This window comes from Myotis brandtii, unplaced genomic scaffold (genome assembly GCF_000412655.1).
Source record: "Myotis brandtii unplaced genomic scaffold, ASM41265v1 scaffold63, whole genome shotgun sequence".
NCBI lineage: Eukaryota > Metazoa > Chordata > Mammalia > Chiroptera > Vespertilionidae > Myotis > Myotis brandtii.
Genome location: NW_005370411.1, coordinates 1,896,200 through 1,913,445, shown reverse-complemented (window position 1 = coordinate 1,913,445; position 17,246 = coordinate 1,896,200). Strand labels below are relative to the sequence as shown.

The 17,246-nt window shown below is 36.5% G+C and overlaps 1 protein-coding gene across 7 annotated transcripts in view; it reads right to left on the bottom strand.

The window, feature by feature from the left end:
• SENP7 (SUMO1/sentrin specific peptidase 7) overlaps nt 1-17,246 on the bottom strand; it is a 164,592-nt gene that overhangs the window by 35,457 nt on the left and 111,889 nt on the right. For 6 of the 7 annotated variants that reach the window (XM_014528305.1, XM_005880182.2, XM_005880183.2 and 3 more), the window contains 5 exons: nt 15,737-15,855; nt 11,977-12,155; nt 10,214-10,553; nt 9,265-9,422; nt 5,919-6,056 (listed from right to left, as the gene is read on the bottom strand). In XM_014528305.1, coding sequence (XP_014383791.1) covers nt 5,919-6,056; nt 9,265-9,422; nt 10,214-10,553; nt 11,977-12,155; nt 15,737-15,855 — 934 coding nt within the window. The remainder of the gene's footprint in view (nt 1-5,918; nt 6,057-9,264; nt 9,423-10,213; nt 10,554-11,976; nt 12,156-15,736; nt 15,856-17,246) is intronic. The other variant, XM_014528306.1, reaches the window with a different exon arrangement.

Sequence of the window (17,246 nt, the reverse complement as noted above, 5' to 3'; positions counted from 1 at the left end):
TTGCCAAGGCATTTTTGCTGATTTGACAGCAGTTTAGGAGGGAAAAAAATGAATCGCAAGTAAATGAAGTTACATATTCAAAAACTTAAGAAAACCTTTACTACATTTGTTATCATCTTTGACATATATTGTTTGCTGAATGTATTATAAAATACTAGTAGGAAAAAAATTTGAACAAAACATATAATGTTAAAATAAAATTAACCTCTAGAGTGCTGGGGAGCGCGATTGTGCTCCACCTGTCTTCCCGAAAAGTGCCGGGAGCACTATCGTGCTCCTCCTGCAGTGTCACTATTAGATGCTAGTAGTTCACCCTTTATTGACAGATGGCACCTAAGTGCAGATTACTTATGATGCCGCATGTTTGTAGTTCTAAAATTGACCACTGGCATTTATCTGGCTAATTTTCATAATTTTTTTCCTAAACTGCTATAAAATCAGCAAAAATGCCTTGGCAATTTTAGCATAGTTCCTAGGATATTGGTTGGCACTCAAAGGGTTAATGTTGACTTTGAATACATGAATGAAGATACTGTTTAAGTTTTAATAATTGACATATTATTTAGCAATATCATCATCACTAATAAAAGCAGACTTAGAACTGGACGCCATTTTGAAGCTTTAGCGCTACAAAATCTGAATACACTTCATAAAATCGTAGTACCTGTGAAAAATTAGCCAGATAAATGCCAGTGGTCAATTTTAGAACTACAAACATGCGGCATCATAAGTAATCTGCACTTAGGTGCCATCTGTCAATAGAAAGAGAGAACTACTAGCATCTAATAGTGACACTGCAGGAGGAGCGCGATAGCGCTCCCGGCACTTTCGGTGAAAGACAGGAGGAGCACAATCGCGCTCCCCAGCACTCTAGGGGTTAAGCGTTGCTTTTATGATAAACTCTCAAGGGTTGTAGAGCACACCTAAATCTTCCATGTACCATCTAAAATAGGCTTGTGCTTTTACATTTGTTTTTCCATTAATGCCAAAGGAATTCATGCTTATTTATTTATTCATTAGCTAGGTTTCTTTTTTGAGCAACACATTTATAAAATTGTCAATTAAATCAGGGGTACAGTCTATGAGCACAAAACAAAATCAAACATGGTCTTGGTACATGGGTACCTAAATTAACTGTCAACAGAGTTCCAAATAAATAAGAAACAATGTTCAGTGAAATCACAGATTTACTGTGACTCCATTACTTTTACCAATTTAAAAATTATTTCATATTGTAGTTTCACAAATATAAAAAATCATATATCATAGTGTAAGTTAGGCACTAAAGCAAAATTCGAGCAAAATGCACATGAATTAAAAGCTGATCTTCGGGTTCAAATCCTACCTCTATTATCTCTACTAAAACAAATAGCAAGTAGATACTTACGTAACTTACTAAACTTCTCTTAGCTTTAGATAAGTCCCTTAATCAAGGGAAACTATTATCATTAGATTCTAGCACAGCCGTGGGCAAACTACAGCCCTCGGGCTGGATCCGGCCCATTTGAAATGAATAAAACTAAAAAAAAAAAAAAACCCGAACCCTTTTATGTAATGATGTTTTTTTTGAATTTATTCACACAAACACTCCATCCATGCTTTTGTTCCAGCCCCCCCGTCCAGTTTAAGAACCCATTGTGGCCCTCGAGTCAAAAAGTTTGCCCACCCCTGTTCTAGCATCTGATTAATAAGCACATTATCTAGTTTAATTTAGTCAAATTCACCTTATTATTCTGTCACTTTCACACAGCTGCTACATACAGGGTGTCCCCAAAAATGTATACACACTTAAACAGCTGACAGCTGTTAAATGAAAATGAAATGTATTTTAATAAACACTGCCTTTGTCATTACACTCAATGTGTGTATACATTTTGGGGGGACGCCCTGTATATGTGACGTGTATTTTCCACTGCCAAATTCCTTCTGACAGGTTTCACTGGGTCTTTAATCTCATAAAAGATATCTTAGCAAATGAAAATAACTAGTGATAGACAATGAATATAAGAGTGATGCTTTTAAAATTTGATAGTCATTACTACAAAATTATGAACTAGAAGTAGTGCATCTATGTATCTTTGGCCTCTACTTTCTATGTTATTCTCTCATTCTTTCACTGTAAGTATTCTTGTCCTATCAAACCTTTCAGCTTGGCAAGGATTTGATACTCACTTATACCTTTGTATGATGATTAAGCCATTATGTAGCCTCTCTGAAAGGCAAAGCCTTATTCCTAGCAAAAATTTAATCTCCAGGTAAGAATATGAGAAAAATAATTTTGTGGGGGAAAAAATGATGTTTTTGTGGGGATAAGGTAAACCCAGTTCTCTGAAATCATTTCACATCTATCTAACGTAAGAAAAAGGCTGAACATAAGAGCTATTTTTATAATTTGTTACAATAGCCCATAGAGTTCTCTCAACATAAGAGATACTTAATAAACATTTTCCTGCTACCAACAAAGTTGAGATCTAAACACGAAATGTTCACATCTATTGCAGCATTCTCTACACCAGATATTTTCAACCTATGTGCCGTAAGAATCTTTAAAACATTCAATACTGAATGTTTAGATCTCTTTTCCCTTGTACTGTCGAATTAAAAAATTAAAATAGCCAGCACAATAGTCATCCAGTGTGAATGCCCTGTCTTGAACCATAAATATGTATCAATATATATAAAAGGCTAAGCAACCGTCCGACTGACCGGCCATCCGACCAGCCAGTAGGTATGACGCGCACTGACCACCAGGGGGCAGACACTCAATGCAGGAGCTGCCAAGCGACAGCAACTTTGCAGAGTGCCCTCTCGTTCTCCAGGACCAGTGGGGGGATGTCAGAGAACCAGGTTCAGCCCAATCCCCGGAGGCCAGGCCAAGGGACCCCACCTACCGGAGGGAACTCGCTCACTCCACAGATGACCTATGAGCCGCAGTGCTACCCCAGGTGCAGCATCCAGGGAGGTACCATGGGAGGTGAGCTCCAGGGCGTGTCTGCCCATCTTGCCCAGTCCTGCCCCGCTGGCCACCTTCTAATTTCCTTTCAATGTGCACCAATCCATGCACCGGGGCACTAGTGTTACCCTATATAATAAAGCGGTGATATGCAAATTAACCCTCACACCCTCACAAGATGGCTGCCTATGACCAGGCTGGCAGGGTAGAGTTAGTGAGGGACGACCAAACGACTGAACAGCAGGCTGCGTGGGGCAACCAGGCCGGGGGGGTGGTCGTGAGGGGTGACCAGGCTGGAGAGGGGGTGGCAGTTGGGGGCGATTAGGCTGTCAGAGGTGGACAGTTGGGGGTGACCAGGCCGGCAGGGGGGGCAGTAGGAGGTGACCAGGCCGACGGGAGGGGCAGTTAGGAGCGACCAGGCCGGCAGGGAAAGGGTAGTTTGGGGTGACCTGGCCAGCAGCAGGGGGCAGTTAGGGGCAACCAAGCAGGCATGCAGGTGAGCGATTAGGAGCCAGCGGTCCAGGATTGTGAGAGGGATGTCCAACTGCCGACTTTTTAAATTTTTAATTTAACACACTGTATGCGGGAAACGTATTTATACGTTTTACGTTGACTGTAAGTAGTAGAGCCACCTGTTAACGCGCGATAAAAACTATCCACAAACAATGTGTTAATTATATTTTTGTAATTTTTTAAATTGTTTATGCTCTCTCCATTATAACATAGCTGTTTTATTTTTGCTGAATTCTTTTCAGTCTTTGCTCACATGCATATATTTTACCTGCATATATTTGCTTTGATTTACTAAACCACTTTCTTATAATCAGACATTTAAGTTTTTTACTTTAATTATAAGAAGTGTTCCAACAAACAGGTTTTAAGACATATTTTACGACACTTATTGAATATTTGCAGTCCCCTATTATTTGTAATAGCAAAATACTGGGAGACCTGAAATGTCTAACAGTCAAGAATTAAGGACAAGGCAATCCAAGTATCTTAAAACAGGTACATGAATTAAATTAGTTTACATATGGTGAGTTACAAAACAGTATGTATGTTTTAAACATATATATCTAATATGAAGAATATAGAATGATATACAATTTAGAATCAGGGGCAGTTTTCTCTAGATAAACAAGATTATAGGTGTTCTTTTAATTACTCCTTTATTCATTTCTAGTTTTTTGTTTGGTTTTATTTTTTGCCCATAACAAGCCCACCTGACTGTGTAATAACAATTAATATATTAATTAATAACAACCCACTGTTGAATATTTATATTTGATTTCCCTCTCCAGCTAATCAATTATTGTCATATACTGAAGTTACCCAATATTTTGCCATTACAAAGAACTCAACAAAAAAACTGGTTAAACCTGAATTTAAAATAAAAAAAGCAAAATGCGGTGGGAGCGATGAAAAGTGAAAAAAAAAAATCCCTTGAAGAAGAATTGTAAAATCACCCCAAGCATGTAAAAAACATTCATATCTGAAAACTAGTGATGAGGGAACACTGCTCTTGGGCTTTCAATCAAAGCGATTTTAACTATATCACAAGCTACCATTATTTGTAGTTCACATGATATGTTGGATTTGTACAGAATGTTTACTCTTTTGGGATTAGGTTTTACCTCACACTGTCACCAAGTAAACATCTACTTTATGACTTAAAGCATGCACTCTCTTCTCTGTGAAGTAGCCTCTGATTCTTCCAGACAGATACAGGTACTCATTCCCATATGTACCCTTTTTGTACATATTTCCATTGTACATTTTACCATAATCTAAAGTCTCTATTTATGTGTCTATTGCTTCCATCCTATATAATAAAAGGGTAATATGCAAATTGACCCTAACAGCGGAATGACTGGGAACAACAAATGACGCATACTGACCACCAGGGGGCAGACGCTCAACAGGGGGAGCTCTGCTCAGCCACAAGCCGGGCTGACAGCTGCGAGGGCAGCAGCAGTGGCAGGAGCCTCTCCCGCCTCCTCGGCAGCACTAAGAATGTCCAACTGCGACTTAGGTCCACTATCCCCCAAGGGCTTCCGGGCTGCCAGAGAGATGTCTGACTGCCAGCTTAGGCCCAATCCCCGGGGGAGTAGGCCTAAGCTGGCAGGTGGACATCCCCCAAGGGGTCCCGGACTGTGAGAGGGCACAGGCCGGGCTGAGGGACCCCCCTCTCCCTGAGTGCATGAATTTTCATGCACTGGGCCTCTAGTTATACTGTAAACTCCTTGAAAGCAGAGGCCATGTCTTACTATTTTTATATTCCCTGCTTTATTTCTAACACAGTAAAACATCAATAAAACTTCTAGGAAAATACTTAAGTTATAATCTGATGTAGTCAATTCATTTTAACTAAAGTTTATAGGGCCTACTTAGATTTTAGCCATTTGTGGAAGAATAAAAAAATAAATAAAAGCATGGCTCTTTATCATAAGAAGCTTAAAGTCTAATGGAGCAGTTCAGGCAAGAATATAAACAATTATAAACACACAGAATAAATATTGTAGATGTACAAACAAAGTGCTATAAGTACACAGTAAAGGGAGAAGTTAATTCTGGCTAGAAAGGAGAAATCACAAAAGGATTCCTGGAAGAGGAAATATTTCACATAAGCCTTAATGAGATGTCTTATTTGCGCTCCCAACTACAACCTGAATAAAAATATAATTTACCACTAAATTAATTTTATAGCTCAAAAAATATGTAGTTTTTATACATGATTTTCATTAGTCAGATCAGAAATATAATTTTAGGACATTCCCCTGTGATTTTAGGAATCCCCCTCCAATTAAAGACGTGTTTCAATGTATGACAAATTTAAATTGTCCCATATCAAATTATTCTCAGTTCTATTTTCACTTGCACTAAAAAAAGAGAAGATAATATGAAATACTTTGTCTAAGATCCAAAACTAAAAAAAAAGGAAAAAAAAACATTTAGATATACTTACTGTAACACAACCTTTAGAAACTCCTTTTATTTTACCAATATAAACAGAAGTAAATATAAAATCCAGTTGTAGATCCATCTCATTACTAGGCATAATACAGGAAGTGTTTTCCACGGCAGGACATAATTCAGATGAAGCCTAACAAGGAATAAATTATAAAATTCTTATAACCCTAAGTATTATATAAATGTTGACAATGCTTTTCCAAAGTCAGATACTTCTTTAAATTACTATTAATGGAACTGAAGAATTTTTTACTGTTGTTACTGTGAGGAAATATTATCTAGATTACTTTTCTTAAAAACTATGATTTACCTTGAGAAAATTATTCCTAAATTAATTCCGGGTCTAAGTTCTAGAAATTAGAACTGTATCAATCTTCCTCTGTATCAAAGGCATGATTTCAAACTCAATATTCCCTTTATTAATTGTTAACGCAATAGAAGTAAATTAAGATTTATATAGTGATTTAGGTTAAAATGAGTTTTTAAATATACTCTCTCTTTTCATCCCACAACCACTCCATGAAGTAGTTCTCTTTTTTCCCACTTCTTAAGTCAATAGATGTTTCGGTTGGTTAAGTGACTTGCCCAAGGTAATGCAGTTACTAAAAAGCAGAGCTAAGACAAATTCAAGTCTCTATCGCCAAGCCAAGAGTTATTTCAACCACATAAAATTGCTTCCATAAACAAAATGATGCTCTTCGCTACTGAGAGTTTAGTGAGCAATAAAGGGATATAAATACCTAAAACCCATCAGCTACATAAAATCTATGTTTTACTATATGATCTATGTCTGAGGATAGCCAACCAGTTGCCTAAAACTTCAAAATTCATACCACTTCCACACAAACAACTACAGAACTCTGCTTTTAAATGACAACAGATGACCAGGCAGTATCAGCAGTAGCTGCTGCCCACAACCTCTACTGAATTCTACACTGTGCCAAAATGACTTTTTCAACTCCATGTTTACCTTGCCTTTGCACATTATCTTGCTTTAAGCCTAACATCACAAGTAACCAAATAAATTATCACTAGAGCAATTATGCATGTATTAACTCTCTACCTACCTCTAGAAAATATTAGTCCTCATCTAAAACTTACACAGTACTCATTATTTTTAACCCAGTTCATAATGATTGCTTAATGGAATTTTTTGTCATTCTTGTCTTTTATTGTTTACTATACTATTCTGATCCCCTAAGTAAAAAGGGGAATCAAATCAACTATAGGTGATGGTAATCAGTTGGAGAAAACTGTCTTTCTCTGTTTAAGTAATAAAATTACAATATAGAATAGAAATAATTTCTTATTGGGCATCACAGTTTGTAAAGACTAACTGCCTCCCAAAAATGAGCAATCCATGCTTCTCATAACTTCACCTGAAACTGGAAACAAGGAAGAATGTGGCAATGTTATGGTATTCTGCCTTATAGATGTTGGTAGGTCTCCACATTATTTGCTATTTGGCTGTGATCATGTTCTGTCAGTTCTATAGGAGATGTTACTTTTTAAAAAAATTTTATGACCCCCCTCTCCCTGATTTGGCTCAGTGGATAGAGCATCAGCCTGCGGACTGAAGGGTCCCGGGTTCGATTCTGGTCAAGGGCACGTACCTTGGTTGCGGGCACATCCCCAGTAGGGGGTGTGCAGGAGGCAGCTGATCAATGTTTCTCTCTCATCGATGTTTCTAACTCTCTACCCCTCTCCCTTCTTCTCTGTAAAAAATCAATAAAATATATATTTTTTTAATTTTTATTGATTGGTGAGAGAGAGACAGAGAAAGACAGAGAGAAGAGAGATTTGTTGTTCCACCTGTTTATGCATTCGTTGCTTGCTTCTTGTATGTGCTCTGACCAGGGATTGAACCCAAAACCTTGGCGTATTGGGACGACGCTCTAACCCAGTGGTTAGCAAACTGCGGTTCGAGAGCCACATGCGGCTCTTAGGCCCCTTGAGTGTAGCTCTTCCACAAAATGCCACGTGCGGGTGCGCACGTACAGTGCAATTGAAACTTCGTGGCCCATGCGCAGAAGTCGGTATTTTGTGGAAGAGCCACACTCAAGGGGCCAAAGAGCCGCATGTGGCTCAAGAGCCACAGTTTGCCGACCACTGCCTGAGCTACCCAGCCAGGGCCTGTTATTTCCCTATAATATGATCTTTCATACTGCATTGTAAACTTATATGCTGCCAAAGGAACTATAATTCATCTAGAAAAGGGATGGGGAACCATTTTTCTACCAAGGGCCATTTGGATATTTATAACATCATTTGTGGGCCAAAATTATCAACTTAAAAATTAGCCTGCTATATTTGGTCAAACATTTAATTAACTCACCCCTAATGGCTTGGCAGGGCCAGACCAAATGATTTTGCTGGCCTTAGCCAGATGTCTCCTACCCCTGATTCTAGAAGTTTGAACTCATTATCAACAATGACACTATTTTAATTACAAATACAATTAACCCATCAAGTATGCTATTGCCCAATGGGCAAGAACGGTTACATTTTAACAAAAATTCAGAACACAGTTGCTGAGGTGATCTCTGTACAAAATTCTTAATGCAATAGAAATACTGGTGAAACTAATCACACCATCAAACTGTTTTTATAAAACTGACCAAATTCTTCATCACAGTCTACAGAATAACAGCCTCTGACATTATTTAAAAACAAACAGACAGAAGTTTGCCATAATTCTGTACTTGTGGTCACTGATAACCATTTCTTAAAAACAACATAATCAGAGGTTCATAATATGAACAAACACTGACAACAAATGACTTGAATCTTACTTTAGAGCTAGACTTTCAAAGTGCTATGTCAAAAACACAAGTGGCTGACAGTAAACCATCAGAGACTATCATTTATTATGTTCTGTAAGAAGGAAAATAAAAAAGGACTTAAACTGATGGCAGAGGCAGGATTTGAACACAAGTTTGTATATCTCCAGAAGCCATGCTTTCTCCTCTATATTGTATTGCCTTAATAGCATGTGAGGGAAAGGAATAAGTCCAAGTGGTTATAGTATTGCAAGACCAGAAAAATATTGGAAACTTTTACCCTAGAAAAAGTTTCAATAAAGTTCTTAAATGTCTAATGAGAACTATTAAAAATAAGTATATTAAAGTAATAGAATAATATAAATGGCCAGAAAAAAAATGGTATAATCCTTTCACTTCAAAATAAAGATAAATACATATTTCTCTGAAACTAATCTCAAAATTCAAACTAAAAGAAATGAGTAACTTTTATTACAATATTTTCCTTGATGAAACAAAAAATGGTTTTAGCCAAAAGTGAATATTTCACTATTTATCTACTAGAAGGCAGAAATAAATTACCTGTACCGATTCACATGTAATCAATGGTAGTTCTGACAATGCTGATTCAGAAATATTCTCATTCTCATTACTGATGTCATGGTCTTGCTTAGATTGTAACTTAAGAATTTCTGAATTTTTATGTTCAATGGGTCCTTCTTCATCACTGGAAACAACAACTAAAAAGGAAAAATGTAAAAAAAAAAAAAGGAGAAATGTATTTTTTTAAATGTGTCTCAATAATCACTTATCAAAAAGAGAACTTCTAATTAATGCTATTTATCTTTGATAATCCCATTAAATTTAATCATCCAACTTTATTCTAAATTTAGAAACTGGCCTATCACTCATTCATTATCTGATTTATACTAGTTATGTGCAATAATTTCAAATTAGTACTATTATTTAGCAGTTACCTGCAGATATGAAGCCATGAGAAGAACTTAGGAACAAGTTCTAGTCCTGGTAATGTATTTTACCATCACTCTACCTGTACTTTAAATCCTATTACATTAGTTGCTTCCAGGAGAGGGAACTGGATGGCTAGGGAAAGATGTGGAAGACTATTCATTGTATATCCTTTTATGTACCATGTGACAACATCAAATACTCAAAAGTTAAATAAAAATTAATGACAATAATTAAACAGCACCTAAACTCTGTGTACTTCAGCCTCATCAACTAAATGGCAATAATGATGATTCTTATAGGATCTTTTAAAATCTGATGAGATGAACTACAGTATACTAATCTAAAAAAAAAAAAAAATTACTTCATTGTTTTTACCTAAATCAATATTATAAGTTTCATAAAGTCCCAAAACCACAAGTCTTTTTTTTCTAAAGTTAATAAACCCCACAGTGATGTCATAAATCTCTTATTGCCTTAGCCAAATTTGTTCAAGAGAAGAAATAAAATAACTAAGTAGAGCAGAAAAAATTAAGACCTTAATAATCCTCCTGTTACTTACTTGGTTCAGCTGAGATCAGTGATTGGTTGCCTTCACTGTGTTCACTTAAAACAGGCTTTTCTATTGTGTTTAACTTATTCTCATCCTTCTCAACCAGGGTAGCATTCCCCAAAGTATCAGTGGAAATGGAGCTCTCAACGGTTTCAGTGATTGAACAGTCAGAAGTGCTTTTGGGAGCAGCACTCAAAGCCAATTCCTGACTATTAAGTGAAGATAGTTCAGTAAAGTCACTTTTCATAGGTTCAGGTGTAATTTCTTTAAGCAGTTTTGGATCTTGATCATGGTTTTCACTTTGCATTTCAAACTCAGACGATACTGTTGAGTCATTTTCTTGTTCTTTCTGAACATAAATAAATGCATACAAAAAATTAGCATTTTTCAAAATTGGCTAGCATAATGAATTTTTTTAAAGTTTAAATTCCTAAAGGAGAATATAAAAGTAAAAATATATCATTTTTATAATAAAGGGATAGAAAACTACACAATTATACTACATTACTCTTGTAGTTGTCTCCCAAGTATAAAGATATACTGTCTAATCAGACACCTAAACAGTTTTTAAAAGGATAGGATGGTGAGGCTCCCATATTTACAAGGGCTTCAGACGGTCTTCCATGATCTAAGTCAACTTTAAAATGAGAGAATTTTTTTTAAAGTTTTATTTTATAAAAGTAAAGAGCCATATGACATCATGTCTATATATCTTCAGGAGCCATGCTCTCTCCTCTATATTGTAGAGAAGTAGCTAGTAACAAGAGCAAAAAATTAAAAACTTAATCAGATAACAATATAAAAAATTGTGAAAATCAATCACTGCCTTCACATCTGTTACTGTATAAATTTGTCATGTTTATAATTATAACTCAAAGATACTGAAAGTCCTGAAATGCCTTGTGAATCAAAGAAATCAAAAGCTGTCTTCTTCTATTTTTACTAGAGGCCCGGTGCATGAAATTCGTGCACTCAGGGGGCGTCCCTCAGCCCAGCCTGTGCCCTCTCGCAGTCCAGGAGCCCACAGGGAGCAAGCCTAAGCTATCAGTCAGACATCCTTAGCACTGCTGTGGAAGCAGGAGAGGCTCCTGCCACCGCCACTGCGCTCGCCAGTTGTGAGCTCCCTTTCTGGCTGAGCAGAGCTCCCCCTGTGGGAGTGCATTGACCACCAGGGGGCAGCTCCTGCATTGAGCATCTGCCCCCTGGTGGTCAGTGCGCATCATAGCGACCAGTCGTTCCACCATTCGGTTTATTTGCATATTAGCCTTTTATTATATAGGACTGTTACTCAATACTAAGTCTTTGAAAATAGGTGCTATATGCACTAAAAATGGTAATTCTTTACTTACAAACTCTAGATAAGAGAAGCTGAAAGAAGTTGGTAAGTAAATTTCTACTGATAAAATAAATCTGATAATTTTACAGGCCAAGTGAAAAAGCAATTAACTGGACAGCACAAATAGTATTTGGCTAAAATAAAGGAAAATAATAGAAAACACATCTGAAGGAAATGTATACCAATGTACTAAGTAACAAGTGGAATCAAAGGAGGAGCAAACTTAACTTTTTAACTCATTCATAATATTTAAAATTTGTTTCAATAACTGTATGAAATGTAAAAAAGTTTCATTTAAATCCTTTTTTAATTTAAAAAAAGACAAAGAAATCTGATGATAAAAGAATAAAGCTAGAAAAACATCATTTGGCCATGGTCAATTCATTTTTATCATAGCACAAATTACTTCATGTCACATCTAAATACCTCTACTTACTGTCAGTTCTGCTGAGTTATACAAAGTAGAATTATAAGAATCAGGTAAATTACTTCTAAGCCTTTTCTTTCTCTTCCTGGAAATCAGAGTGGGTTCCATTTTTGAATCAGAACATGTACCATTCTTGTTTCTGCTCCCCTCTTCAAGATGATCACAACCTCTACTTTCACTGTTAAGATCTTAAAAAAAAAGGGTCATAAACATAACCAAAAAGTACTGAAAGAATTCCTTTTAGGAGAGCTCTCAGAAACATCATCAAAATTGTTATACTACTTCCAAAGCTAATTTAAAAAAAGAAGTCCACTGTAAAATTCTCATACTGACATGGATAAGTATGAAGAGATGCCCTATTTTAAAATGCATACACAAAGTGAATATTCTTTGTACAATAAATATGAGGAAAATATGTTAAAAGGTAGTATTCATTAGTAACCAAAGCAAAGCAACCACAACATGTTTTTACCTTTTGCTGTAACTGCATTCAACTGTACAACCAAAAAGGAGGAGGGGGGGGTCTTAATAAAATGTGGATAATTCATGTCTTAAGACATTTTTATAATTCATTGATTTTAGAAATTAGTTGTCTTTTTAAAATGTAAGATATAGATAGATAGATAGATAGATAGATAGATAGATAGATAGATAGATAATTGAAAAGAAACAATAATTTGAAAGAGTATTGATCACTGTTCTTTTAAAAGGAGCCAAACTACCTTTCTTCATCATCTGACTGTGATACATAATCATTCACAATATCAATTTGCTTTACAGTTAGTTTCTTCTTTTTAAAAATCAAGACCCTGTCATTTGAAGTCTCCAATAAATCTATTACCCTACAGAGAAAAAAGTGCTCCCTTTTTTCAGACAAGAAAGCATTCTTTTGAAACTCATGGCGATTATTACTAAAAATGCTTAATATTTCAGTTATCAAATATATGTATTGTACAAAAATACCTTCCAGTAGATTCTAACTAACTGAAGGTTATCCTGAATTATTTTGCTTTCTGAATCTATATCAAACTCAAATAGAAGCTCAAAGTTTATGCACAGCAAGTCCCAAGGAGCTTCCTTGAATTCATAACATAGACTTCATGTCACACTAACTAGCCTGACCTCTCCATTCATTCAAAGTTCCTTCAATACTACAAACTATTCTTGCTCCTACTCTAACTTCGTAGACACCTAATGACTAACAGTCATAATATCTTTGTTGTTGCTTAAAACACGGGCACTGTGTTTGAGGGCAAAAACTCCAAGACAGTCAACAATCTTCCAATTTCCAAAGAAAATGCTCTTTGCTTCCTCCCCCAGGAAAACAAACCTCTCCCCACCAAATCATCAACACAGTATTTTGAAAAGCACATTAACTTTGTAAACTCTAAAAGCAGTTTACACAGGAATTTTCCTTTAACTAGTTTAATATTTGCACATGTCCCAAAACCATCTCATGGAAAACAAATTTATTAGGTTGAGCTAGACATTGTAAAAATAGGATTCTACTTGTATAATATATATAACTTAACTTGCAAATATTACTAGCATATAAAGTCAATGAGATGAAAAATTTCTGTAAACAAAAAATATTTAATACTAGAGGCCCAGTGCACAACATTCGTGCACTTGGGAGAGGGGGTACCTCAGCCCGGCCTGCACCCTTTCGCAGTCAGGGAGCCCCCGGGGATGTCCCATGGCGAGTGGGCCTAAGCCATCAGTTGGACATCCTTAGCATTGCCACAGAGGTGGGTGGCTGCACTCACCAGCCGTCAGCCCCGCTGTGGCTGAGCAGCGCTCCCCCTGTGGGAGCGCACTGACCACCAGGGGGCAGTTCCTGCGTTGAAAGTCATCCCCCTGGTGGTCAGCATGCATCATAGCAACCAGTCATTCTGCCTTTCTGTCATTTTGCATATTAACCTATTATTATATAGGATTTTATTGTATTATTTTCTTAAAAACAATTTCCACAAGACAAACTTAATTTGCTACAAATGAGTGGTAAACATGGGCTATAATTCAGAATTCCCATTAATTTATGGCCTTCTGTTAAACAACTGGTATGAGACACAGTCATCAATAGTTATCAAAACATGGTGATTTTTAATAACATTTCAATACCTAATTTTCTTTTTTTAAATATTTTTTTATTGATTTCAGAGAGGAAGGGAGAGGGAGAGAAACATCAATGAGAGAGAATCATTGATCAGCTGCCTCTTGCACGCCCCCTACCAGGGTATAGAGCCCACAACCCAGGCATATGCCCTGACCAGGAATTGAACCATGACCTCCTGGTTCATAGGTTGTACACTCAACAACTGAGCTACATTGGACAGGCAATACCTATTTTTTTAAAATCACTTTACCTATGAGGAGAACCTTCAGGAATACTAAGAAAGTATAAAGCATTTCTTTTATCATGCATTTTTTTCCCCTGCTGTAAATGTAAAATTCCACTGTGACTTTGAAGTATGAAGGGCACCAATCAGAAAGCAAAATTCAACTATTCCAATTCTACCTAGAAAAGCAGGGGAATGTGAGGGCTTAATGGTGTCTTGATAGTATCCAAACTGAGCCCATTTGTACAAATACTGATATTTGATAGCCAAAGGTAATTATTGCTGGGAAAGCACAATTCATAAGAAAAGAAATGTCTTTCATTATATGCAGACAGTTAGTGACTAATTCAAAGATTATGAATATGGAGTCACACGTTTTCTATATAGACTGCCCTCATAAGAGGTGCAGCTGGTGTCTTGTATACATCAAAGTTACTAGTGTAGTGTCCTTTTAAGTTTGTCTCTTCTATGAAAAAGCTAATTAAAAATGTGTAAAGAGCTGGGTTTCAAAGGAACTACAAAGTAATTTTGTGGTGTCATTACAGGACCATCTTTTCTTGTGAATAATTTAAAAATTATTTAGAAAATAAGATGAGCTAGCAATAATTTGAGCTAGCAATAATCCAAGAGATCCATGAAGATGTTAGTTTCACATCTGACTAATATAGTAAATTGTGAAAATTTTTGAAAATTATTTTAAATTCTTAAGAGACAAAAAAGAAAAAATAAGTTAATTCATTAACCCTACATGTCAGGAGGCCTACAAAGAATTTTCAGTAGTCTGGGATGTATTTACCTTTAAAAATGCTAATAATGGCTTGTATTGGCATCTTCCTAGAATTGAGAGAAATTCTAATGAATAAAATATATATTTCATAGGAGGATAAATAGTGGGAAGCTGCTAATAATAATAATAATAATGATAATGATATAGATAGCAATAATAACAATCCCAAACATATCCATGGAAACAATACTCACAGATAGCTAAACAAACATTATAAATTTATAGGTATATGCCCAGCCCCAACAACAACATAATCAAATTTACTTTTGGATTTAATAAACAGAACAAGAAATATACACTATAGGATACATATTATAAATTTAGCTATTTTCTTTGAGTTGCTAAAATAATCTACCTCTATTTTCACATATCCTTCGAACATAAAATTGAATAAAGTTATTCATAAATTTTAAAATTATTACAAATGCACCCTGGCTGTTGTGGCTCAGTTGGTCAGAGCATCATCCTGAAGGTGGTGGGCTCAATTCCCCAGCAGTCACGTATAGGAGTCAACTGATGAATTTTTCTTTTTCATCTCTCTCTCTCTCTCTCTCTCTCTCTCTCTCTCTCTCTATTTTTAAAAATTATTACAAGTGCAATACACAAAAATTTAAATAACAACAGATTTCAAAGTTAAACAAACCTTTAGACTGAGTATCAGACACTACAAGAGAAATGCCATCATCACCTCTTCTCTTTTCTTTGGTATGTGTAGCTCGCTTTGAACAATTCTTATCTACTGTCTTATTTGGTTGAGAACCCCTGAAAAACAAAATAATAATATACTCAATTCTTTCCAACACAAATAAATTTTGAAGCCAGCTGGCATATATTCTAGACAAAAACCAGTGATTTATAAATACAGTCCCACATAGGAAGAGTATATGATCTGAACAGTAAAAAAATAATGAACCAAGATTTGAGAAATGAGTTCTCATCCCTGTTCTACCCTTAACTAGTGTAGTGTCCTTTTAAGTTTGTTTCTTTGGGGAGCAGAACACAAGACACCCACATCACAGGATTCTCCATATGCACAATGAGTAAAAGAATAATAAAAGTATTAAATACATCAAATTGATTTAAAAAGTAAAAATTTCATGAACACAAGCACCTGATAACCACATCTACGTGTATTTAAAAAACTTATAAGTCAAAGGTAATTGTTAATATGTTTCAAGCATGGATCATATATCAAAAGTATAAAATAAAGTTTGGAGTGTGGTAACAAATTTTACCTATAAAGGAAATAATTTTAAATACAAGGTACCAGCTAAATACATAAAATATAAAATTTTTGGAAAGCAAGTTTTGGAGGTATTTGAAATATCATGCCTCAATACCAAATTTTCAGTAATGGATAAATCATCCAGACAAAAATCCAACACAGAAACACTGGAATAGAAATATACTTCAGATCAAATGGACCTGACATGCATTTATAGAACATGCCTTCTACCAGCACCAAAATATACTCTTCTCAAGTGCACACGAAACATTCACCAGGATAAATCATATGACATGCCACAAACAATCTTAGCAAATTTAAGAAGACTGAAATCAAACCAACTACCTATTCCAATCACAATATGATAAATTAAGAAATCAGTAACAGGAAGAAAGCTGGAAAATTCAAATATATGGAGATACTAGAGGCCAGGTGCACAAATTCATACACAGGTAGGGTCCCTTCGCCTGGCCGGCAATTGATGCCTATTAGGGAGCTGGCCAGGGGGAGGGACTGTGGGAGGTTGGCCTGCGGCCCCCCCATCAGGGCCTGGGGGGAGAGACTGTGAGAGGTTGGCCCACTCCCAATCAGGGCCAATAGGGGCTGTCCAGCCAGGGGGAGGGGCCACAGGAAGCCAGCTGAGGGGAGGGGCAACAGGAGGTTGGCCAGCCAGGATGGGAGGGGCTGTGGGACATTACCTGGCTAGCCCCCCCCCATCGGGGCCAATCGGAGGGGCCAGCCAGCAGTGGGGAGGGGCTGAGGAAAGGAGCCAAGGGAGGCTGGCTGTGGTAACACACTGACCACAGGGGGCAGCTCTTGTGTTGAGCAGCATAGCGATTGGTCGACCAGTTGTTCAGTCAGTACAGTCACTTAGGTTTTTATATATATACTAGAGGCCCGGGGCACAAAAATTTGTGCACTCGGGGGG